Source organism: Camelus dromedarius, chromosome 33 (genome assembly GCF_036321535.1).
Source record: "Camelus dromedarius isolate mCamDro1 chromosome 33, mCamDro1.pat, whole genome shotgun sequence".
Classification (NCBI taxonomy): domain Eukaryota; kingdom Metazoa; phylum Chordata; class Mammalia; order Artiodactyla; family Camelidae; genus Camelus; species Camelus dromedarius.
Genome location: NC_087468.1, coordinates 20,290,529 through 20,317,015, shown reverse-complemented (window position 1 = coordinate 20,317,015; position 26,487 = coordinate 20,290,529). Strand labels below are relative to the sequence as shown.

The window sequence follows — 26,487 nt, the reverse complement described above, 5'->3', positions numbered from 1 at the left end:
TGAATCACTATGCTGTATACCTAAAACTAATACAATGATAAAAAATCAACTATATTTCAATTTAAAAATAGAGGCCGAGACGAAGATGGATGATGTTAAGATAAAGCCTAGGGGAGTGGGATGATTCCCACACTTGTTGCCAGCGGACTGAAACTACAAGGATGGGAATCCAGATTCAGAGACACTGATTTAACAAGATTTGGGAAAGGGGTATTTGTGACCGTTCAATCTTAAGACAGCCTCCAAACCCTTATTGCTAAGAGTGGGTTGCTAGAGTAATAGAACTCCAGCAGAGAAACTCTCCCAGCCATCCTCTCAGGTATGATGACAAAGTCAATGAACAGAGGAAATCCAACAGGAAGGCTTTGGAGCATCCAGAGAGGCAGACAAAGGAGCCCACTGCACCGCAAGAGCAGGGCGCCAACAGACGGACAGAACTCATTACTCCTGCCTGTCAGTCTGGAGGATGCTCCTTCCTCCTCTGCAACTCATTTCCAAACGCGGTTCAGCCTTGACTCTCTTCCTTCCTTACCAACGTCCCCTCTCCGTATGAGGCCATCATATTATGTCTGCCCTCGGGTAATCATTTATTCCTCTATCTGCTTAACAATCACTCAAATACACTGTAGCCATAACATAAGCATACAGAAAATGAAACATTACGTAGAGGTCTGATCACATCTCATCACGTAGGGGCCATTACTCCATTCTCCAGTTTCTCCATTGCTCACAGTTCTCCAGTTACTTGAAGGGCCTGGGGAAAAACAAAAAACAAACAAACAAACAAAACCATACCCATCTATATAAAAGGGCTGCTGTTTAAGGTAAGTGTAACCGCAGAGAAGAACATGAAACAAAAAAGATCTTATGTAACATTTATTTTTCATCCCAACCTAATTTGGCTTTATTCCTTACCTCCCATTCCCATTCTTCTCTTACAAATCCAAAAACATTTTTTAACAAAATGTTTAAAATCATAATTATCTAGAGTCATAACAAAATTTTTTTCTCTCCAAAAGGGGGAAAAACACAGCTTTTATTCTTGTGCAGCATTTTCAAGTATGTATCTTAATATATTCTTTATAAGCTATTTAACATAAAACCCTTCATCTTGTGAGGTTATTTACACTTTTCTATTTCACTGACACATCTCTAATACATTATTAATTTTCATGAGAAGTGGGAACTGTAATTAAAAATATAGGATTTTAATCCCTGAGGTGCCAGTTAAAATGGACGAGGTTGCCACTGCAACACGAGATTTAAAGAATCAGACTTAAATAATATGCATGGATCATGCTGTGTGGATCAAAATCATCTCCATAGCATGGAGTCATTAAGTAAATTGCATTCACTGGGTTAAGTCAACCCTGCTCTTCCTCGCACTCATGTTATAATATTTCCTTTTGTAAAGAAATAACATATAACAGTGAAGTCTGCAGAAGCTTCTGAGATCCTCAGAATTCAAAGGGAACCACAGTTGTTTTTCTGATCTCCATGCACATTGTTGGTGAGGGTTTTCAGCACCATTACAAGACCTGGAGAGATGAACCAACTCCGTTTCTCTGCTTCTCCCTTAAGTTTAGTCAGAAGAGAGAAGCCAGTCCTCCTGGCTGGAAAATGAGAGTGTCCTGCTTGCCTCTGGCCAGAGTAGCAGAACTGCGCGCAGCCCTTTGGGCTCACCGCCCCTGTGGACCCTTTCTCTTCCAGGAGGCTTCCAGGGCGGTGCGGGTCCCTGTCTGCCCCTAGTAGTAGCGGTTCAGGCTCCTGGTGCCGGGGACCTCAGGCTGGCCATTCATCCAGATCTCCCTGATGATGCGTTCCCGCTCCTCTAGCCGCTGGGCGCGCTCCAGCTCCTCTGCCGAGGTGAAGACGTTCTTGTTCAAAGTCCTCTCGAAGCGGCGGTGTCTCCTGACCGAGACATCGGATACCGCGTCTGAGCTGCCGTCCTCGCTGTCGCTGCAGTCGCTGCTTTCTCCGTCCTGCGCGAGCTTCTTCTGGGGATGCTGCTGGCAGTCTGTGTGGCAAGAGATCCTGATCACCAAGGCAGCCAGAGTGAGGACCAGCCCAATGCACACGCCAGAGACAAAGTACAGAGCTGCTCGCTCAGGACTCTCTGGAGGAAGAGGAGGAGACAGAAGGGAACATCTGAGAGATGAGAACTATATATGCAGAGAGCAAATATGATTCCAGAACAGGACGCACGCCTCTCACCAGACCCCAAAGCTTTTGTGGTTACAAATATTGCCTTCCCTTGTGACAAATTACATAATGTATTCAAAATGTAATTTTCAACAAATGGCAAATGTGGGTAAAGAGTGTATGGAATTCTTTCACTATTAAAAAAAAAAAAAGTATTATTTAGTATCTGTGAGAAGTAACTGTGTGTAGATGCCAATTGCTTATACCAGAAAAATCGTTGCCTCTGAATTTGCTCCTGCAACCCCTTGAATTACCTTTTAATCATAAATTGTAGGCGACTTCTAAGATGATTCTCGCCTCTTGGTATTCATACTCTCATGCAAGCCCTTCCTTTCCAGGGCTGGACCTAGTGACTTATTTCTAACAAAAATGATAGATGACCTGAAGCTTAGGTAACCTAAGCCTGACTTCCAACTTACTCATGAGCTCTCTAACTTTTCTCACTCGCTTGCTCTGATTCAGTCAGTTCCCATGCTATGAGCTGGGCTACAGAGAGACCCACAAAGTGAGGAATTAAGAGTGGCCTCTGATTAATAGTCTTCAAAGAACTGGATTGTACCAACAGCCATGTAAGTGAGCTTGGAAGTGTATGAATATGTGTCTGTGTATTTGCAATTTTCTTTTGCCTAGCTAGATTTTAAGTATCCTATACCTCACTGAGATTACTTTTGCAATAAGTAATGGTATTTTACTGGAATTTAAAATTTTGAAGCAAGTCATTCCCTGTTGGAGCCTTGAGGTGTCCAGAACCTTGGCTTTGCAGCAACCTTGTGGGACACCTTGAACCAGAGAACCCAGCTATGCCAAGTACAGACTCCTAACCTCCAGAAACTGGGTGATAATTAATATGTGTTTTTGTTTTGGGGGTAGAGATGGTCCCCAAATTATAAGGGCTAGATTTAACAATTTTTCAACTTTACAATGGAGTCAAAGCAATATGCATCCAAGCAGAAACCATGCTTCTAATTCTGAATTTTGATCTTTCCCTGTGCTAACAACATGCAATACAATCCTCTCTCCTGATGCTGGGCAGCGGCAGTGATTTGTACCCCCAGTCTGCCACACGATCAACCAACACACTTAGAACCATTCTGAGCCTAGGCAGCCATTCTGTTTTTCACTTCCAGTACAGCCGTCAATAAATTCCATGAAATGGTAAACATTTTGTTATAAAATAGGCTTTGTGTTAGGTGGTTTTGCCCAACTGCAAACTAATTTAAGTGTTGTGAACACATTTAAGGTAGACTAGGCTAAGCCACTATGTTCCACAGGTTAGGGGTATTAAACGCATTTTTGACCTAGGATGTATTTAGCTTACAATGGGTTTATTGGGACCTAGTCCCATTGTAAATTGAGGAAGATCTGCAATTTGTTATGCAGCAATAGCTAACATAAGTCACAGATTGAAAGCTAGGGTAGGCATTTTTGAATCACCCCATGAGGTCAATTGATAGGGGAGTTATTTAAGCCCTGCCTTGGTGAGAGAAGAAAATAATCATTCTGTTGATGATCACTGGGCGTAGTGGGTCCAGTGGTGATCATTGTATGATGTGCTCAATAGAATGAGAGCCTTTGAGTGAACAGATCCCCCTTTCTAGTTATGTTGAGTACGCTGAAACATGCCTGGCCTTGGGTCAGAGGGCATGGTCAATCCAACAGGACTCAAGATTGACGTCAGCAAATCGGTCCATAATCTATATTCACTTGTAAGTATGAATCAAAATATATAGTTTTGTGGGGTTTTTAGGACTATAAGTGGGATGATATATGATTCATATTTGCTTTTTAAATTTAAAAATATGTCTTAGAGAGATTTCAGGATTTGTCAATAGCATTCTTTTTGACTGCTGGGTATGATTCTGCAATACAGACATCAAAGTATATATAACCTTTTCCTTGTTGATAGCATATAAATTGTTTCCAATTTTTTACTATTATGATCAGTGCTAGAGTCAATATCATTATGTCCTTGTATACATCTCTTTATGCGGATGCAGAATTAATTATGCAGTTTATTTATTTAAAAATAGAACAGCTGCGTCAAAGGGCATAGGAATTTTGAGGTTTTATACATTCCAAATTGTACCCAGTAAAGGTTCTGTCAATCTGAACACAGCATGTTGAACACATGTGTTTATGATCCCCCTTTCTCTCTGAAACCCCCACTGAAATGACAGTGATGTGAATAAAATAGATATAAATTATAGGTACAAAGAAAAGACTAGAGAAGGAAATAGAAAACACAAATAGTCAACATAAGAGTAGTCAAAAATAGAAACACAATGACAGGGGAATGGTGTCAACATCATGGTGGTGTGAGACATCCTTACTGTTTGCCATCCCTTTTAAAAAGATTAATTAGGGCTATACGCACAAACAAGAGTGCCCCTGTGGGAGTGTGTGATCTAATAACATACATCAAGGAACTGGGGAGGAGTCTCGCCTACCTGTTCCTCTAGTAATAGACAGACCTTGGTTTGGGCTGCAGAATCAACAGAGCCAGCAAACCTGTCCCAACACCTCCCAGTCATGACTGGGGAAAAGCTGGATAGTGCTGATTTGGGCAAATACCCACTGATGAGAGAGAACTTGTAAAAGCACAGCCCCCCTAGAGGTGACTAGAGCACCACTGGAGGGAAAAACACACACATGAGTTTGGATGCAGCAGAGAGGGTGAGGAAGTTTTCCAGTTCTTCCCCTCCCCACAAATTGACACAGTAAGAGACCAAACTCTCCCGTGGTGACCTCTCCATAGGCAAAAAGGAGAGTAGTGTGTGAGTGCCCAGCTACCCTAGCAGTGCTGGATGCTAAAAGAGAAACTGATTTCTCTCCAGCAATACTCAGAGTACTTGAAGGAGAACCTCCATGATTAGGGGCAAGGAGGTGATCAGGAAAGGCTGATAAGAATATCAGAAGGCATTAAAGGGACATGATACCTGCTGTCTGTGCTCAGGGCTTCAACAGGAAATCCACTTAAGAGCTTCTGGGAGAATCTCAGCCCAGGATCTCCCCACCAGCTGGTGGGGACCCCTAACACCCCAAGTGCTAAACCCACACCTCCCCTCCCTCTGCAGTGCCGCCTTGAGCGCACTCAGAGACTGGCAGCAAGAGTTAGTAGGGGAAACGGAGTGTTATCAGAAAAACAGACCAGATCTGTGGGCAAGACAGAAAATACAAATGAGCTATAGCACTACCTTCTGGAAAACAAGAGAGGTTTCCAGCAGCCAGTCAGGTGAGTTATAACCAGGGAAGACATAAAAGCTTAAGAATTCTGCTACAAGAGGGAGCAAGGAATGTGGAGTGTATACACACAGGGTCAGAGAGAACTCCAGACAAAAGAGAACCAACAAACAACATACCCTCTCTGAGGGCAATTAGTAAAGATTTGAGGAGGTGGATGCTGCTCAGAGGCAAAGCCAGCAACGCAGAACTACAAGAAAGAGGAAAAATCAAGAAAACATGACACGACAAAGAGATGAAACTCCTGGAATAACTGAGCTCGAAAGCATAAAATCGTATAATCCAGTGGATAAAGAATTCGAAATAGCTGTTTTGAGAAAACAATGAGCTACAAGAAACACAGAAGACAATTCAATGAAATCAGGGGGGAAAAATACATGTACAAAATGAGAAAAAATTTAGCGAAAAGTTAGAAGCCAGGAAAAAGAATCAAATTCTGGAACTGAAGAATTCCATGAGTGAAATGAAAAATGCAACAGAATCTGCTGCAGGGTAGATCAAGACATAATAAGCAACCAGGAAGCTAGCAAAAAAATTTTTTTTTCTGCAGGACAAACCAGATATTTTTATTCTCATTTTTCCTTAAAATAAATATACAGTAGAATTTTTACAATTCAGTATGATTAGACATGATTTGTAATTTTAACTTTAAAAATAAAACAAATGACAACAGAAACAAAGAACTAGTACAAATTTTAAAACTACTAGAACAAAGAGAAACTACATTTCTGATCAAAACATGTGCCACAGCTAAACTCAGGGAGACAGTAATTTTGAAATAACCCAATCAGAGGTGAACAGAGAAAAAAGAATTAAAAAAAAAAGTGAAGAAAGTACATGACCTAAAGGAGTCAATCAAATGTACACAGTACAAATTTAGCTGGAGTCCAGGAGAAGAGAGGGGCAGGAGTTTATTTAAAGAAATAATAGCTGAGAACTTCACAAATCTGGGAAAGACTTAGAAACCCAAGTTCACGAAGCTAATAGATCACCCTACTATCTCAATGCAAAAGACTCCCAAGAACATTATAATGAAATTGTTAAAAAAAAAAATCAAAGAAAAAGAGAGAATAAAAAAAAAAGCCAGAGGAAAAAAGACAGTAACTTACAAAGGAACCCCCATTAGGCTATGTGAAGATTTTTCAGTAGTCACTCTACAGGCCAGGAGATAGCAGAATGACAACTCAAAGGGTTGAAAGAAAAAAAAATTGCCCACCCAGAATACTCTATCTGGAAAAGTTATCCTTCAGATATGAGGGAGAAATAAAGACTTCACCCGAGAAACAGAAGCTGAGGGAGTTCTTCACCACTAGAGCTGCCTTGCAAGAAATGCTGAAAGGATTTCTTCCAGCTGAAATGAAAAGATGCTAGATAGTGACATAGAAACATGTTGAAATATACAACATGCTGGTAAAGGCAAATGATTTAGAAAACTCTAATTCTGGAACAGGATGGTGTGTTAACCACTTACCTGCAGTATAAAGATGAAAGGAATGAGTATTAGACATAACTGTAACTACTGTAATCCGTTAAAGAAAACACAGTATAAAAAGAAGTGAACTGTGACATCAGAAATGTAAAGGGGGGAATGGAAGGGTGGAGCCTTTGTATGTGATCAAAAGCTTTCAATCTTTTACCAATGAGTATGGTATTAGCTTCAGGCTTGTCCTATATTGCCTTTATTATATTGAGTTATGTCCCTTTTATGCCCAATTTGTTGAGGGTTTATCATGAAAGAAAGTTGCATTTTGTCAAATGCTTTTTTGGCATACATTGAGATGATCAAGGAAACAGAAGGAGATGCAGTCACTACCTTGAAGACATGTTCATGGCAGCATTATTCGCGATAACCAAGATATGAGAACAACTTAAGTGTCCATCAACAGATGAATGGATAAAGAAGATGTGATATATATTGCAATCTTATTCAGCCACTAGAAAGGAGATCCTGCCATTTATAACATGGATGGATCCTGCCATTTACAACACGGATGGACATTAAATGAAATGTCAGACAGAGAAAGACAAACAACGTATGATATCAGTAACATGGGATCTAAAAACGTTTACTTTTTTTTTAAATTGAGGTATAGTCAGTTTACAATGTTGTGTCAATTTCTGATTCACAGCACAACTCTTCAGTCATACATGAGCATATATATATTCATTTTCTTATTCTTAAAAAAGTTTACTTATAAACAGAGTAGAATGCTGACTACCAGGGGCTCAGGGGTGGGGGATATGCTGTTGAAAGGTACATGTTAGCAACTAGTAGATAAATACGTCCTGGGGACCTAATGCCCAGCAAAGCCAACAGACAATAGCATTGTATTACAGACTTCAAAGTTGCTAAGAGACTAGATCATGACTGTTCTCATCACACACACAAAAAGGAGATAATTACATGATGTGAGAGCGGTGTTAACTAATGTGTGATGGTGATCATACTGTTTTATAGAAATGTATCAAATCAACATGTTGTCACCTTAAATCTATACGATGTTCTATGTCAATTATATCTGGAAGGAGGGAAAGGAGGAAGGAAGGAAGGAAGGAAGGAAGGAAGGAAGGAAGCAGTGAAGGAGCCTGAAACTGGACTCTGTCTAGCTGATACTCAGCAAACACTGAGAATACTGAGGGAGCTTTTGCTTTGAGGAGCATAACTGACAGGTCAGCCCGGCAGGGAAGCTGACCCATCAGTTGCAGTACCAAAGGGAAGTGCAATTAGAGAAGCATGAAGAGGGAGGGATCCCTGGAAATACAAAAGTGAGTCGAAAAGCTAAGCTCAGATACAGAAATCTGAAAAGGCTTTTCTAGAAAAGATGCACAAATCCATGCTTTTACCAGGGTGGAAAACTATCAAGCAGACCTGTATTTGAAGCCTCATCTCAGACTCCCTTCTCAACAATGGTAACACTGTCTACTCTGCTGAATTGTGCTAAAGGTGTGACAGACGGCACGCGTAAAGGGGACTCTCCCAGATCCTGGCAAAGAGAGGCATTCAACAAAGAATAGCTCGCTCTCACTCCATTTTCTTCTCATCTTCCCCTCTTTCCTCCCTCCTTCCTTCTTCCTTTCCTTCCCTCTCTCCTTCCTCTCTTTCTTCCCCCTCCTCCCTCTCTCTCATTCCTCCATCCACCTGTTTCCCTCCCTCTCGCCCTCTTTCCTTCCTTTCTTTTCTCATCCCACTTCCCTTCCCTGTGAGTGTGTGTCTGTCTTTCACACCCTACCCTCACCCCACCTACTACACAGGGCAACTTTGAAGGTGGTTACTGAACTGAATCTTGGAAACCACTACTCTCCCTTTAGTGTAACTAGTCCACCTGCCCTGAATTACTACACAGATCAGAAAACATTTCTTTGCCTGCAGAGAAGCCCAGTGAAAGCAAACAGAGAAAGCGAGGGTTTACTGGGTCTCACTGGATCCTGAGCAGGTGGCACAGGACTGATTTTCACAGCTGATATGATTTGTGTTGTTTCTCTGCCTTATTCTTTTACAAAAAGTCAAAACTGTAGCTCTATTGTGGTTGCTTTTTCTCTTCTCTGCTCCAGGTCACTTCCTCGTAGCCAATGAACCACCCCTGTCTTGAGGAGATCCAGCCAGATGTTAATTGCCTAAGAAGCAGAGTAGGGAGGGCTACTGTTGGTTGCTTTCCCTCAATAAATAAAAACAAATGTATTGCTATATCTTGCTTCCTGCAGGGTCATTGTTTTCACAGGCAGGAAGAGGCACTATGTGGAGGTCCTGGGGCTAATTTCATTTGCACCCTTGGAAGTCAGATCATGTCCAACAGACTCTGTAGGAGAGGAAGTAACACTAGCCCAGGCCAGGTCAGCTGGCGTCCATGCAAGTGAGATCTTTTCCTGCCTGGACTTTCTTGTTGGCCCCAAAGCTTTCAATCCCTTAAGTGGAAAGAAAAACATAAAAAAAGATAATAAAAAAGCTTTAAACAAAACAATGGGGCTTGTGTAGTATCAGAGAGTATTCAGCACAATCTCTTCTCTGAACTCTTAAGGCATTGCAAGGATGTCCCTTCGTGGGGTTCTGCCCCTCCCCAGAGAAAACCAAAGACTCCCATTAATGCTGCTGCCCTCTGAAGTGCTGAAGAAAGCTTCCTTTCAGCCTGACTTTTCTGTCCCCAGGAAGGAGTGCTGGAGAACCACTGTGCCCGCTCGCCTGGCTCTGGCGCATGCTCCTTTGCTTGTATATCTCTCAGCTTCCCTCCCCCCGTGCCCCCTCCCCGCGGTCCTATGGCTTCGGCTTCAAGGACAGCTGGGTAGAAGGCCTGACACACTCTCTGATCTGGCTTTATTGCTGCTTAAGTCGATACTGTATTATGACGATTTTCTGGCTCCTTGAATCTGGAAGGGACGATGAGCACAACCAGCCTCTCCAATCTACACAGCACTTTATGTAGCTGTATTATAATTAGTTGCATAACCATATCTTCCCCACAACAGTGAGAAATTGAGGAGCAAATCCACACGACTTTAGGCTTCCAGTTACCTAGCACAGTGCTTTGCTCATGGTGCCTATTTTTCAAATGTTTATTGTAAATCTTGACTCAAACAGCAGGAGCAACAGCAGTCATTTTGCAGCCATGAGATGACAAGCATAAAAGAAAGGCCATGAGAATCAGAGAGAAGCTGGCTCCTACATTTCTGAGTCAATGGACCAATGCTAGCAACCACCCACCTCCAGACTTCTTGTTATGTGGGTAAGATAACTTCTGTGTGTTTAGGCCACCAAGCTGAAGTTTTCTATTATTTGCAGCCAAAACAATCCTAACTGTTAAACGATACAAAAGTCTTTGGATTTTATCCTAGATATAATGAGGATCTACTAACAGATTCTAAGAAGTAAAAAGAATTGCATCATCACACCTACATTTTAGAAAGACCATTTCTCTAGAAGACACAGATTGGAGGTTGGTAGACCATGGAAAATGCCATTATGGCAAGGCAGACAAAAACACGAATGAGCTTAACCAACTCAGTGATAGTGGGAGTGAAGTGGAAGGGATGCATTTCAGGGACACTGAAAGGAGAAATGCACCAACCCTAAGCAATTGGATATGAGCAGTGAAGAAGATAGATCAAAGGCCAAAAATCATATTTCTAGTGTGGGTAATGCCCTAGGTGGTACACAAAAGAAGGAGCATATTTAAACAGAAGGACAATTCCAGGCAAGGCTGAATTTGAAATACATATGGCACATCTAATTGGTAATGTTCAGGGCATTTAGATACTCAGCTAGGAAGGTCAGAAAAGAGTAGGGCGATGTTAATTTTATATATATATATATATATATATATATATAATTTTAATTTCAATAAAATAGCATTACATATTACAAAAGTAGTATCAATGAAGTATAAAATACTTGAAAATACTTAAAAATATAGCTAAGCAAAAGAGAATTAAAAATTCACAGACACATACTCATACATATCTCAGCATTCAGATATAGTTTGGAGTAAAATGTGGTTACATATACATATAAATACATACACATAAATGGGATTATACTGCATATACTGTGTGGCAACAGGGCTTGTTTACTTAACACATCATAAACATTTTTGTACTTCAATTAATATTCACATATTTATGTATATATTTTTTACTATTATAAACAGTTCTGAAATAAATTATCTTCATAGTAAAATTTTGGCCCATTTTTCTAATATGGAGCTGGGGAATCATGCTCCCTGACTTCAGACTGTACTACAAAGCTACAGTAATCAAAGCAGTGTGGTATTGACAAAAAACAGACACATAGATCAGTGGAACAGGATAGAAAGTCCAGAAAGAAACCCATGCACTTATGGTCAATTAATCTATGACAAAGGAGGCAAGAATATACAATGGGGAAAACACATTCTCTTCAATAAGTGGTGCTTGGAAAACTGGACAGCTACCTGTAGAAGACTGCAATTAGAACATTCTCTAACAACATATACAAAAATAAACTCATAATGGATTAAAGACCTAAATGTAAGACCAGATACTATAAAATCCTAGAGGAAAACATAGGCAGAACACTTGTGGACATAAATCACAGCAATATATGTTTTGAACCAGCTCTGGGAGTAATGGAAATAAAAGCAAAAATAAACAAATGGGATCTAATTAGACTTAAAAGCTTTTGCGCAGCTAAGAACACCATCAACAAAACAAAAAGACAACCTACAGATGGGAGAAAATATTTGCAAATGATGCTACCAACAAGAGACTAATTTCCAAAATATACAAACAACTTTTACAACTTAGTATCAAAGAAATAGGCAATCCAATCAAAAAATGGGCAGAAGACCTAAACAAACATTTCTCCAATGAAGACATACAAATGGCCAATGGCACATGAAAAAACGCTCAGCATTGCTAATTGTCAGAGAAATATAGATCAAAACTACCATGAGATATCACCTCACAGCAGCCAGAATGGCCATCATTAAAAAGTCTACAAATGATAGATGCTGTAGAGGGTGTGGAGAAAAGAGAACCCTCCTACACTGCTGGCGAGAATGCAGTTTGGTGCAGCCACTGTGGAAAACAGCATGGCGATTCTTCAAAAGACTAGGAACAGACTTACCATATGATCCAGTAATCCCACTCCTGGGCATATATCCAGAAGGAACCCTACTTCAAAAAGACACCTTCACCCCAGTGTTCATAGCAGCACTATTTACAATAGTCAAGACATGGAAACAACCCAAATGTCCATCAACAGATGACTGGACAAAGATGTGGTACATATATACAATGGAACACTACTCAGTCATAAAAAAGATTAAAATAATGCCACTTGCAGCAACATGGATGGACCAGAAGATCGTCATTCTAAGTGAAGTGGGCTAGAAAGAGAAAGAAAAATGCCATGTGATATCACTTATATGTGGAATCTAAAAAAATAAAAAAATTAGGACACAAATGAACTACTTATTATTTATAACTTAGATGATTGATTTCTTGAATATGTGTAATCACATTTGACTGTCCTTTATGATTGGATCACCACATTCTGTTGATTCTTATTTTGTGATTGGCTTTATTCCTTTGATAACTATGTAAGTTTAAAAAGCTAAAGCTCTAATCTGTTCTTAGAAACAATGGTCAACACATATATGTAAACTAAAAAAAGTGCAGTGTATTATATATGTGTATTTACATGTAATATAATGTGTATGTGCAGTCAAACTGCAATAATCCTACCTAATACAACTGAAAAAGGAAAAAAAAAAGATCATAAAACAAATGATAAACACCAGGACATTCAGTTAGTTCATTCAGTGACCACAACTGAGGCTCATGCTGGCCAAAATGGAAAGCCACCAGGTACTTCCTGTGCCAAGTCAAGCTCCAAAGCCCACTAGCCTGTTTGCTCTTACCCGAGATATTTCCCTTCAACAGCTTATTTGCAACTTTCATGTGAAGCCTTGGAAATTCCAGACCCTCCCTGCCACATCTCATTTCATTTTGGGGGTGTCTTCACTATAGAGTTGAGGGATCAGCATGTGAAAACATGATACCAGAGTTTCAAACATCTCTTTTCCAGACCCAGTGTCCTTTCTCCCCGGAATAGTCACTATTCTGCTTGAACGAGCAGAACTGAGATTCCTCTGGTGTGTGGGTGCACAGGTAAGAAGGCCCCAGGCACTGAACTTCCCTGGGGAAGTAGGGAGTTGACTGATGACCTGAGCCTTTGCTGATCTGAGAAGGAAGAACCCTGGACTTGAGGCATGTGAAGACGACATGCTGCATCTTGTCAACCACAGAGGAGCCAGCCAAACTCCTAAGAAGTCTTCCTTCCTAAAATCAAGTTGCATGTCATGCAAGATGCTTTCTCAGCAAGAAGCTATGAGCTTCCTTTATCCTCAATCCTGGCTCAGATTTGCCATTTTAAGTAGAAATAACAAATTTTGCATCTGCACTCTGAAGTCACCACATCCTGACTAGAGAACTAGAAAGTAAAATCAGTCCCAGGGGAAATCTAATCAGAACCTCAGTCTCTTCCGTTTTATAACCAGAAACATCAGGCAAAGTGAAACAAAGCAAAAGCAAACTACCAAAAACTGTAAACTCACTCAAGCAGCAGAAAATTAGTTTAGTCATTCAAACCACTGAGCATTTTCATGTTTTTTATTAATTTCGGTTTTACTGAGGTATATTTTCATGCATTTTTAAATTACTCCGTTTATATGTACAGTACTTGTTCTCAGGAAACAATGTTGAGGATAAAGTCAGCCATCATCCTAAAAGAATACAACTTTGAACCAAGGAAGGGGCAGCTATCACATTCTTCCAAACTCAGATACTTTCTGTCTCCATGTCTCCCAGAAAGTTATCAGACACCTCACACAGCCCCCTAAGCACAGACTAAACACACACACACACACACACACACACACACACACATGCCCTGGGTGGGGCTGAGAACCACAGCACAGAAATAATCAGGCTGAGGACCCTCCATTGTGGCTTTTCATATCACAGTTAAACGCTTAAGGACAGAAGCCAACAGCAGCCCCAGGCTACTTCACTCACTCACTTAAGCCCAAAAGAAAACCAAACATTTTCAGCAAGACAAAGCATTAGAACCCCGCACTTGCCAAATTAGAGAATGCCAAGCTTAACTTTCAAACCAGAGACTTTTCATCTCAAAACTCAGTACCACAGAGCCCCTCCGCTATGACAGCACAGCATTTCTCTCCTGGGTATGAGGCCAGGGATGGCCACCCAGGAGATGGCTCTGCCCAGCCCCAGGCTTCAGCCCTGGTCCAGCCGAGACTGGACAGCTACCTGAGACAATGGAATAGGCTGCTAGGATGCTGCTGAGCAAAGCCATGTCCACTTGCTCCGGGATCACCAGCTCCGTGCTGTGGCAGATTGGCAGCCTTGATGCGGCATCCGGAGAAGACCTCCTGGAGATGCTTCGGCTGGATCAAGGTGGCCACCCTCCCTCTCTTCTCCTCTGTTCGGGAACACAAAGTGAGTGATGAGAACATGTCCTGATTTCCTGAGGCTGTGTTCCAGTAGCCTGGGCTCAAGAACAAAAGCCAGTCCCCTAAATGCCAGCCAACCTTCCCAACTAGGGGACTGCAAAGATCTGGGATCTTACTCTCTTTGCTCTAGCAAGCTTCTTGGCTTTCAAGGAAGTGACAACTCCTTAAAGCTGTTTTTCCTGGCCTTTCTCCCTTCTCTTGCCCATCTTCTCCCAACGTCCCATTTTGACACTTCTCTCTCTCACCTTCCCTTGATACTTTTTATTTCATTCTGCCTGGTTTTCCTATAAGGAGCAGCCCATCATCCCTTTATTCTTGCATTTTAACCCCAAGCCACAGCCTGCTCTTCACCTGGCTCTGCTTTTCCCTGTACTGATGGCACTTGTGTACCTTAATCACCTTGCCTCATCCCACGTATCTCCAAATGTGCATCCTTGGCAATGGCTCAGAGCTGGCTATTCCAGAACTGCCAGAGTGGTTCCAGTTCTAAAATGTCACCAAGAACTTGGGAGCTCAAGCCTGCTCCCTGCCCCCAGCTCCATGACTCCACCTGTGACCCTGGGACTGTGTGATAACACATGCACTGTCACTGTCTGCCCATCAAAGGAACTGTATCCCCAGGGTTCAGAACAGGAACTCAGGATCTCAGTGTTCGGTGGTTTGGCCTCTGGCTGGAGGAGCACATTCTTTCTCCAACTGCTGTCGCTCGGACCCAGCATTATCATTACCCAGTTCATTCAGTGAAGCCCTCACAGAGAGCTGAGGATTTCAGGTGGCAAAGATCTTGATGGCTCCTATTCAATGCCACTCTAGCTGGAGACAGGGGACTGAATCACAGGGTATGGAGGGGTGTCAGGTTGGCAAAAGCTAGAGAAGCAGAAGGCTCCAGTCCTTGCAGAAGAAAGAGGTTCTCAGGTGGGTCACAGACACTGGTAACATGGATCACACTCAGAGGGCTTGAAGGGCTGCAGTGCCATAGGTGGATGGAATGGGTCCCAACAGATAAGACAACTCTCACTTTGGTGGATTCCAATGGGCTTAGGGGAGACCAAAGCAAGGGATGACAGACCAACCCACAGGGAAGACAGAAATGAGCACAAGGTCCCTGGAGGAGTCAGAGGACCAGAAAGTGGCAGGATGAGGAGTGGGAGCTCGGGGCCTCTGAGAAGGGGCTAGCTCCTGTGACGGACCTTGCACCTCTGGGCCAGAGTATAGGTTCCCTCAACAGCCATTTGAGTTCCCAAAAGGTGACAAGTAGATGATACAGGTGAAGAGTTGGAGCCACCATCCTGAGTTCAGAGACTGTTCTGTAGGTATGAGGACTTCAGGACCTAGGAAGAAAGTGAAGCCACTGGAATATTTGGGTGAGCAGTGGGACAACGCTGTTCCAGGCACATCCCCTCTTATCTACCCCCACTAACCCACCACAGTGCAAGTATGGGAGTTTTCCAACAGTCTCCAATCTGACGCTTCTGCCAAAACCTCTTCCTATTCAATTTAGCATCCACTCTCACCAACAGGGTTATCTTTATAAAGTGCCAATCTGATCACTTCACTCTACAGTCCAACACTTCAACTAATCTTCATTAAAATTCTTAACACAACACACATCCACTTCCACAATATCTGACCTCTATTTTAGCTCCTAATTCATCTCCTACCCAAGTCTACACACATACACATATACATACACACAGAGATACAAGTACGCCTAATGCTCCAACAATACCAAATTACTTTTAGTTCCCAAATACACTAAGCTCTTTTATCTTTTCATGCTTTTGGTTGTACCCTTCCTTTTGCCTAAATGCTCCTCCTACTCTTATCTGTCTGACTAATGTTTCCTTTAAAAGAGAATTCAGAAGTTCCATGGTAGTCTCAAAATCCCAAGGGCTTTTTTTCAGAAATAGAAAAATCCATACTAAAATCCATATGGAATATCAAGCAGTACAAATAGCCAAATAATCTTAATTTAAAAAAAAAAAGTTAGAAGTCACACTTCCTAACTTCAAAACTTACTACAAAGCTACAGTAATCAAAACAGTATAGTACTTGCATAAAGACAGGTATACGGATAAAATAGAATAAAATAGAAATCACAGAAATAAAACCTTATATACATGGTTAAATGATTTTCAACAAGGATGCCAAGACCATTCAGTTTGGAAAGGAGAGTCTTGTTGAGAAAACTGGATATTCACATGCAAAAGAATGAGGCTGAACCCTTTCCTTACATCATATTAAAAAAATTAACTAAAAATGGGTTAAAGACCTGAATGGAAGAGCTAAAACTATACAACTATTAGAATAAAACATAGGAGAAAAGTCTTGTGACACTGGATTTGGCAATAATTTATTGGATATAACACCAAAATCAAAAGCAACAAAATAAAAATAGATAAGCTGGGCTACATTAAAACTTTAAACTTCTTGGCATCAAAGGAGACAACCAAAAGAGTTACAAGGCAACCCATGGAATGGGAGAAAATATTTGCAAATCATATATCCAATGAGGGGTTAATATTCAGATTATATAAAGAACTCATTCAATTCAACAACAACAAAAAACACAAAACACAAATGGGCAAAGGACTTGAATAGATATTTTTCCAAAGAAGAGTTATAAATGGCCAATAACCGAGTAAGCACATGAAGAGATGCTCGATATCACTAATAGTTAGAGACTAAAATAAAAAAACACCACAAAGCTCATACAACTCAATAACAAACAAACAACCCAATCAAAAAATGGGCAGAAGACCTAAACAAACATTTCTCCAATGACAACATACAAATGGCCAATAGGCACATGAAAAAAAGCTCAATATTGCTAATTATCAGAAAAATGCAAATCACAACTACAATGAAGTTCACCTCACATCAGTCAGAATGGCCATGATTAAAAACTCCCAAAATGATACATGCTGGAGAGGGTGTGGAGAAAAGGGAACCCTCTTACACTGCCGGTAGGAATGTAGTTTGGTGCAGCCATTGTGGAAAACAGTATGGAGATTCCTCAAAAAACTAAAAACAGACTTACCATATGATCACGCAATCTCACTCCCAGGCATATATCTGGAGAGAACTCTAATTTGAAAAGATACATGCATCCCAATGCTCATAGCAGCACTATATACAATAGCCAAGACATGGAAGGGAAGCAACCTAAATGTCCATTGGCAGATGACTGGATAAAGAAGTTATTTTATATACATATAATGGAATTATATTATATTATTTATATACATAGGAATACTATTCAGCCATAAAAAAGAATAAAAGTATGCCATTTGCAGCAATATGGATAGTCTGAGAGATTGTCATACTAATTGAAGTAAGCCAGAAAAAGAAAGAAAAACACCATATGATATCACTTATATGTAAAATCTAAAAAAAAAAAAAAGGTACAAATGAACTTCTTTACAAAACAGAAACAGATTCACAGGCATAGAAAACAAACTTGTGGTTACTAGGAAGAAAGGGGGTGGGGATGGATAAATTGGGAGCTCAGAATATACTAACTACTATGTATAAAATAAATAACAAGTTTATACTGTATAGCACAAGGAACTATATTCAATAGCTTGTAATAACCTATAATGAAAAAGAATATAAAAAATAATATATATGTATAACTGAATCATTATGCTGTACACCAGAAATTAATATAACATTGTAAATCAACGATACTTCAATTAAAAAAAACAACAAGAAAAGATACCACTCCTCATCCATTAGGATGGCTACTACCAAAAAAACAGAATATAACAACTGTTGAGGAGGATTTGGAGAGGAACCCGTGTACGGTTGGTGGGAAGGTAAAGTTGTGGTAGAGGTACTATGGAAAACAGTATGGCATTTCCTCAAAAAATCAAAAATAGAATTACTATATGATCCAGCAAGTCCACCTCTGGGTCTGTACCCAAAAGAACTGAAAGCAATGACTCAAACAGATATTTATACAGCAGTTATGAAGAAGCATTACTTGCAGCAGTCTAAAGATGGAATCAAACAGTCCCTACACAGATGAATGGATAGACAAAAATGTGGTATATGCCTCTGACGGAATACTACTCACAGTCTTAAAAAGGAATGAAATTCTGACACATGCTACAACGTGGAATAACCTCGGGGACATTATACTAGTGAAATCAGCCAGTCACAAAGGAACAAATATGGTATGATTCCACTTATATGAGGTTCCTACAGCAGCTGAATTCAGAGACAGGACGTAGAATGGTGGCTGTCGGGGGTTGGGAGAAGGGAGGAATGGGAAGTTACTATTTAATGGGTACAGAGTACAAAGTTTCAGTTTTGCAAGGTTGAAAGTGCTCTGGGCGTGGATGGTGGTGATGGTTGCACAACAAAGTAAATGTACTTGATACCACTGATCTGTCCACTTAAAAATGGCTAAAATGGCAAATTTTGTGTATATTTTACCACAATTTAAAAAATTAACAATAATAATAAAAGTATAAAGTGTTGATGAGGTACAACAATGAATTTAAAAGGTTACTACCTTCAGAGAATCCTGTAATCAAATACTGATTTTCACTTTACAGGAACGGTAGCAGAATTATGGGATATTAAAATTGAAGCCAAAATGCTCTATGATATCATTTATATGTAGAATCTAAAAAATATAACGAACTAGCGAATATAACAAAAAAGAAGCAGATTCACAGATACAGAGAAGAAACTAGTGGTTACCCGTGTGGAGAGTAAAGGGGGGAGGAGCAACACAGGAGTAAGGAATTAAGAAGCACCAACTATTGCGTACAAAGTAAGCTACAATGACATACGGTACAAGGGAACAGAACTGATACTTTATGATAACTACAGATGGAGAATAACCTTTAAAAATTGTGAACCCTTATATTGTACATCTGTAATTTATGTAATACTGTACATCAACTACACTTCAATAAAAAATTAAAGTCAACAGAATTCTTATTTATATCACACTATGAATATGGCTTAATTTTAAGTTAAAGATACTACCTCCCTTATAAAAAAAGAATGTAAATAATTGTAATCTATCACATTGATAGATTAAGAAGAAAAAGATACCACATCAATAATGCAAAAATGGGTTTGTGTCAAATTTAATAAAGAGTCACGATTTAAAAAAATAAAATAAAAAAAGGTCTAATGCAGTAAAGCTCCAAATCTTCCAGACTCTTTTCCTGGCCAACAAAGTATTCAAATATTCTTCTAATATTGCACGTACAATAGTGTAACTGGAATTCCTGGTGAACGTGTTTGTCTCCTGGACGGATGAGGCATCTTACAAATCCTTGTTACCCCGGTACCTAGCACAGTGCCTGTACGACTGAATCACTGTGTTGCATACCAGGAATTAACACAACATGGTAAATCAACTGCACTTCAGTTAAAACCTCTGATGAAAGGAGGCTCTCAGCAAACAAAAGGCGCAATTAGGCATGAGCTTTGTATGCATGAGTAAGTCTCCGAGGGTATTTCTGAACAGATCCTAGAGTGAGCCACTTGGAAGACTAAAAGGATAGCTGAGCTGACTGGCTCTGCGTGGGGTGCTGAGCAGGGGTACTTCCTCAGGACTTCCTCAAGAAGACCACACGCAAGATGGAAGCTTAACTATGGCACAGAAATTCTTTCTGCAAGTCTCTTCATGCCTCTGGTGCTAATGGAAGGGTTGCAGGAGCCAGAGGCAAAAGAAAGAGGGAAAAAGAAGGCATGCTATGGGCTAGGACAGACAACTGCTGGGTGGGCCATCCTGGAGTGACTAGGAAGCCCCTCTGTGGTCCATGTGGCACAAGTCACCACACAGCAGGGGTCAGTAACCTTCACACCCTTACCATAAAAGGACTCTGCAGGGTATGTACTCGCTGTTTTAGCCACTCAGCCTTGCAATTGTGGTGTCAAAGCCACCACCACCAAGACACTAATGAACACGTGCGACTGCGTCACAATAAAACTTCATTTTCACAAACAGGTTGTTGGACCCAATTTGGTCCTGGGACCATATATAGTTTGCACTCCTCTGGTCTAGATTCTTCTACTCAAAGTATGGTCCAAAGACCAGCAGGATCCTCGGATCACTTGGGAGCGCATTAGGGCCACCTTGGGCACCCAGGCCTTGGGAATCAAGCTCTTCACTCTATAAGATGCCCAACGGAGTCTGCAGATGCTCTGCTGGAAGTCTGTGAGCCCCTGTAGCTGAGCACTCAGATACTATAACAGCACAGGCCTAGAAGGAGTTTCACTTAATGCCTCCTGTGTAAATCTGATCTGGGGTAGGAGGGCCGGTACTTAGCAGCCCAGCCACACAGTCAGTTCTCTAAGTGGTGAAGGAGCACCTTAGTGAGGACACTGAGACAGAGGGCAGGACTCGGCACAGGAGAGTCTGCTCAGGGCCACTGCTAAAGAGTGACTAGGAAGCCCCTCTGTGGTCCATGTGGCACGCGTCACTGAAGAGCAGGGGTCAGTACACCTAAACATCCTCACTAATGAGACAAGGTCTGCAGAAGTTAGACAAGTGATCACTCCCAGAGCCAAACTCTACTCCCAAACCCTCTGCCTGAGCCCTTTCTTAATAGAGATGGAACAAATCCAGGTAGCTCTACACTTTCCACTGGTGATTCTCCCTGTAATTAAAACATTTCCACATCTCCTACTGTGATGGTTAATTTTATGAGTCAACTTGACTAGCCACAGGATGTCCAGATTAAACGTTATTTCCAGGTATGTCTGTGAAGGTGTTTCCAGATGAGATCTGCATTTGAATTGGTGGACTCACTAAAGCAGGTTGCCCTCCCCCCCAAGGATGGAGAGGCTTTATGCAATCCATTGAGAGCCTGAATAGAACAAAAGGAGGAGGAAGTAAGAACTCTCCTCTTTTTCCCTGATTCACCACTGAGCTGGAGCATCTCCTCTAGTCTTGTCTTCTCTGGCCCTCAGACTGGGATTTACACCATTGGCTCCCCTAGTTTTCATGCCTTTGGTCTTGGACTAAACTACACCCCTGGAGAGGCTTTCCGTGCCTCCAGGCTGCTGATGGCAGATCTTGGGACTTCTCAGCCTCCATGATTGTGTGAGCCAAGTCTTCATAATAAATCTACTGTTATACATACACAGTTCTGTTTCTTTGGAGAATCCTGACTAATACACTTAACCAATATAAAGGTAAGGGGCGTGAAGCATTCACCCACCTACAAGTGCAATTTTGTGCTCTGTTTCTCAAGGAAGTCCCTTATCACTGGCTACTTCCTAGAACAGCGATTCTCAACCTTGGGCAGTGTGCTCCCCAGGAGACATCTGGCTGTCACAAGTGCGGTGGGGGTTGAAAGTGGCCTCTAGTAGGGGGCAAGGATACTGCTAAAATCATACAATGCACAGGATATTACCCCTACAGCAAAGAACTATCTGGCCCCAAAATGTTAATGCATCAAGGCTGTAAATCCTGTTCTAGGACAAACATCAAATTACTTCACTGAGCAGCCCAAGACATTCTCAATGTTTGCGGATCTCATGTGCATGACCAATACAGCGAGAAAGATGTCAGAGAGAGCGGCTGCTTGGCAGCTCCTTGATCAGGACACCAGCAACCAAATGTTCCCAGTGGCCAGAAGTGTTCTCTGGGAGAAAAGACCACATCAACCAAGCCCTCAAGAATATACAGCATCAACCATACCAGCTATTAATTCATAACTGGAGAGCCACTTGGCATAAGATCTGGATCAGGCTCTCCTTTTGACAAACTGACCCTGGGAATTATCTTGGCTAGGGCAGAATTGTGACTTAGCAGCCATATATTTTCAAAGCCAGGGTTTTCTCCCTGTGATAACCCACTGGAGTAATCCCATGCCATTCTAGGGGAAAATCATATCTAGAGAACACTCGGGGGCCAGTAAACTCCTGCAGCATACTCTCTTTGAACAGCACCTACTAATTCTTATGTTTCTCACTCGTTGACAACTTTCTTTCATCCATAACCCAAAGCTCCTTCACCTAATTACTGAAAACATGTGGCAAAACTGAAGAGATACCTGCTTTCCATCACCTACCTACCTCTCAGAAGTTTGTCTTCCTGAACACATGTTGGTGACCTGATGAAGATGACAAGCTGGCTTATGAGCACCATCTCTTAGATGCAGTGGCTAATTGCACGCATTGTATGCCATTTTCACTGGCTTCCATTTAGGGATAAACTTATTCCAAGTACTGCAAATTCATATTCCCTGAAACCTTGAGTCTACTCCTTTATATTGAGTATAACCACTAGATGCACCAAATGAAATGTGCCAGATGATGGTACACTTAATCTTCTATTTCAGTAGCAGCAGTAAGCACCCCTGGTATGGAAGCCCCCACGCAGATGACTACCTCATTACATAGCGTGCAAAGGGTCATAAAAAATCTTATTATCCCCTTAGCTACCTGGAGAGAGGTGTGCTGTCAAGAGCAGAGGAGTATCTGGTTAGAACATTTCATCCCTGGCAATGCTGGTATCAGACAGTAGAGGTTCTGAAACTTGATTGGCTCTGGTTGGCTCCTCAGGCTCTGAAAGAGAAGAAAGATGGCACAGAAAAATATCAGAGAGCCATCACATGCCTGAGAGATCACAGCATGCCTTAGACTTGGTGTTGTTCTGACTGCTTAGCAGAGAAAGCTTGGTGGCTTCCAGACCCCTGTAGATACAGAATAGCATTCTCTGAGGAGACAAAGCCCTCTGCCAGGGTTTAACCTGGAATTGGATCCAGACAGCCAGAGAAACCAACTTTCCAAGGTCATAAAGAAAGGGAAGCAAGGGGTAAAAGAGCAAAGATGCATGCTTCCTCTCCCTTCGATCAGCCAACACCCACAACACAGCTTGAGTGGGGCATGCGTGTGTGGCTCTTCATCTGTGAAGTCTGCAAGCCAGACTCTCTGGAACAGGAAGGGAGGAATTTCACTTTCCAGATAATAATGCACAGATGGGCCATAAAATGAAGTCTCGTGCAGCCCTGTGTGGGCACGAAAAACTGGACATACTGCTGCGTGGATTCCCACAGCCTGTATCTTCCATCCAGAAATCTCAACTCAGCTAGGGAAGCCACTGGAGGTCTCTGAAAGACGTAGGTCACACACGGTTCCTTTACGTTGCCAGTTTCAATTAGAATTGTGTAGAAAAGTTAAATCAGTCACAGAGCTCCCAGGGCACTGAGCTGTCTCTCTCCTCCACGCATACACACTCACTCATTTGTTATCACTGCTTCCTGCCAAGTTTTGCAGAATCTGACTTCTGCTTGTTTATTTATATCTTTACTTACCCCAGCTGCGTCTGCCTCACAAAGGCTTTGGGTCATCTCCCTACCTCCATTTTACTGGTAAGGGCAAGAAAGAAAAGGAAACTTAAAGCACAAGATTGTAGTTCTTTAGACACTTGTGCACCAAAACCTGGAAGCAGGTCTTTGAAACCCACTGACTCTCAAATCTATACTAAAGAATACCATGCAAGCACAGACCCCAATATGGTCACATGGAGTCTGAGAAGCAAAGGCCTGAATAGAAAAATAGCTCCCACCTCACAAGATGCTAAGTTGATACACATGGCCCTGGAGAAATGGCTGAGCAGAGAGAAACCTCGATTTTCTCTATAGGACTGATAAACAGCTATGGATGACACATCCAGTATGCTAGCTTACCAGCTGCTTGGCTTTCTTGGTTCTACCAACATTCCCCTCCAACCCACTGCCGCAAACCATTTCCAGGGACACATCCTGGACCTTGCTTTCACTTAGAAAGGCATCACCTCTGCAGTCTGGGCTGTGAGCTCCTTAAGGGCAGGGACCATGTCTCCATTCTTCTCTGTTCCTAGAGTTTCCCACAGTAAATGGACAAAGCCAGTGTTCCATGGATGATTAACTCACACTCAGAAATCCCACTCCCCAACCAGAAGCTTCTATTCCTACTACTCTCACTCCTAGAATCAAAGCAAATTTGCTTTTCAGCCTCTCTGGGACCTCAAGCATCTTATACTCTCCAGCTCACCCAGTTTGTCAGTCTCAACCTCCATTTGCTTTTCCCTACACAATCTGACTACTATAACTACACTACATTCAGCTCTTACCAGGACCTTTCTGTTGCCCTCCCACCGCCCTCAGACCACTCTAACCCTCACCTGCCAGCTTTTCTGTCCAAAGGCTAAGTGCTTCAGAAAAAAAAATCATTAATATAAGCACCGTTGCACATGTTTGGTTTATATCAATAGGTGCAGACTAAAACAAAACAAAACAACAAAGAAATTTGTTTTTTACCTACTTTTATATATAGTGATTAACATTTGAAAATCTCAAGGTCCCAAATCTATCCCTTCTTACTTCCTTTCCCCTGGTATCCATAAGATTGTTTACTATGTCTGCGAGTCTGTTTCTGTTTTGTAGATGAGTTTATTAGTCGCCACTTTTTTCTTCCTTCCTTCCTTCCTTCCTTCCTTCCTTCCTTCCTTCCTTCCTTCCTTCCTTCCTTCCTTTCTTTCTTTCTTTCTTTCTTTCTTTCTTTCTTTCTTTCTTTCTTTCTTTCTTTCTTTCTTTCTTTCTTTTTAGATTCCACATATGAGTGATATCATATAGTATTTTTCTTCCTCTTTCTGGCTTAATTAACTTAGAATGACAATCTCCAGATCCATCCATGTTGCTGCAAGTAGCATTATTTTATTCTTTTTTATGGCTGAGTAGTATTCCATTGTATAAATATACCACAATTTCTTTATCCAGCCATCTGTCAGTGGACACTTAGGTTGTTTCTATGTCTTGACTACTGTATATAGTGCTGCTATGAATATTGAGGTGCATGTATCTTTTCAAATTAGATTTCCCTCCAGATATATGCCCAGGAGTGGGAATGCTGGATCATATGGTAAGTCTATTTTTAGTTTTTTGAGGAATCTCCATACTGTTTTCCACAATGGCTACACCAAACTACATTCTCACCAGCAGTGTAGGAGGGTTCCCTTGTCTCCATACCCTCTCCAGCATGTATCATTTTGGGATTTTTTAATGATGACCATTCTGACTGATGTGAGGTGGTACCTCATTGTAGTTTTGATTTGCATTTTTCTGATAATTAGCAATATTGAGCATTTTTTTTATATGCCTATTGGCCATTGTATGTCTTCACTGAAGCAATGCTTGTTTAGGTCTTCTGCCCATTTTTGGATTGGGTTGTTTGGGTTTTTTTGTTATTAAGTTGTATGAGCTATTTATATATTCTGAAATTACACCCTTGTCAGTTGCATCATTTGCAAATATTTTCTCCCATTCCGTAGGTTGTCATTTTGCTTTGCTTATGGTTTCCTTTGCTGTGCAAAAGCTTGTAAGTTTAATTAGGTCCCATTTGTTTATTTATTGATTATATAGCTACATTAATCAAGACTGTGTTATTACAGGGAGATAGAAACAGATCAGTGCAGAAGATTAGAGAACCCAGAAATAGACCCATACAAATATGCTCAACTGATTTTTGACACAGATGCAAAAGCAATTCAGTGGAAGAAAGAACCTTTTCAACAAATGGAGCAACTGAACATCCATAAGCAAAAACATGAACTTTGTCCTAAGCCTCACATCTTATATAAAAATTACCTGAGAATGGATCATAAACCCAAATGTAAATTGTAAAACTACAAAACTTTCAGAAAAAAAAATAGACAAATTTGGGATCTAGCACTAGGCAATGAATTCTTAGACTTGGCACCAAAGTCACAATGCATAACAGAGAAAACTGATAATCTGGACTTAATAAAATTAAAAACATTTTCTCTGTGTTAAGAGGATGAAAAGACAAGCTAGAGAGTGGGGAAAAACTGTGCAAATCATATATCTACCAAAGGGACTAGTATCTAGAATATATAAAGAACTCTCAGAACTCAACAGCAAAAAAAAAAAAAAAAAAAAAAAAGCAAACAATCCATTTAGATCAGGGATAAAATTATGAGGAGATATTTCACCAAAGAAGATATTGAAGTAACAAATAAGAACATGAAAAGATATTCAACACCACTGGTCACTAGAAAAATGCA

At 41.1% G+C, this 26,487-nt stretch overlaps 1 protein-coding gene across 6 annotated transcripts in view; it reads right to left on the bottom strand.

Annotated features, from left to right (window-relative positions):
* Positions 1-861: 861 nt before the first annotated feature.
* Positions 862-26,487, bottom strand: part of EVA1A (eva-1 homolog A, regulator of programmed cell death) — an 80,467-nt gene continuing 54,841 nt past the window's right edge. For 3 of the 6 annotated variants that reach the window (XM_064481981.1, XM_064481982.1, XM_064481980.1), the window contains exons 2-4: positions 22,866-22,988; positions 14,245-14,416; positions 862-2,116 (exon numbers count right to left, since the gene is read on the bottom strand). In XM_064481981.1, the coding sequence (XP_064338051.1) occupies positions 1,746-2,116; positions 14,245-14,290 (417 nt within the window). In that variant the 5' untranslated portion in view covers positions 14,291-14,416; positions 22,866-22,988 and the 3' untranslated portion in view covers positions 862-1,745. Of the gene's footprint in view, positions 2,117-14,244; positions 14,417-15,637; positions 15,779-22,865; positions 22,989-26,487 lie in introns of all 6 variants that reach the window. The other 3 variants (XM_064481983.1, XM_064481985.1, XM_064481984.1) reach the window with 3 other exon arrangements.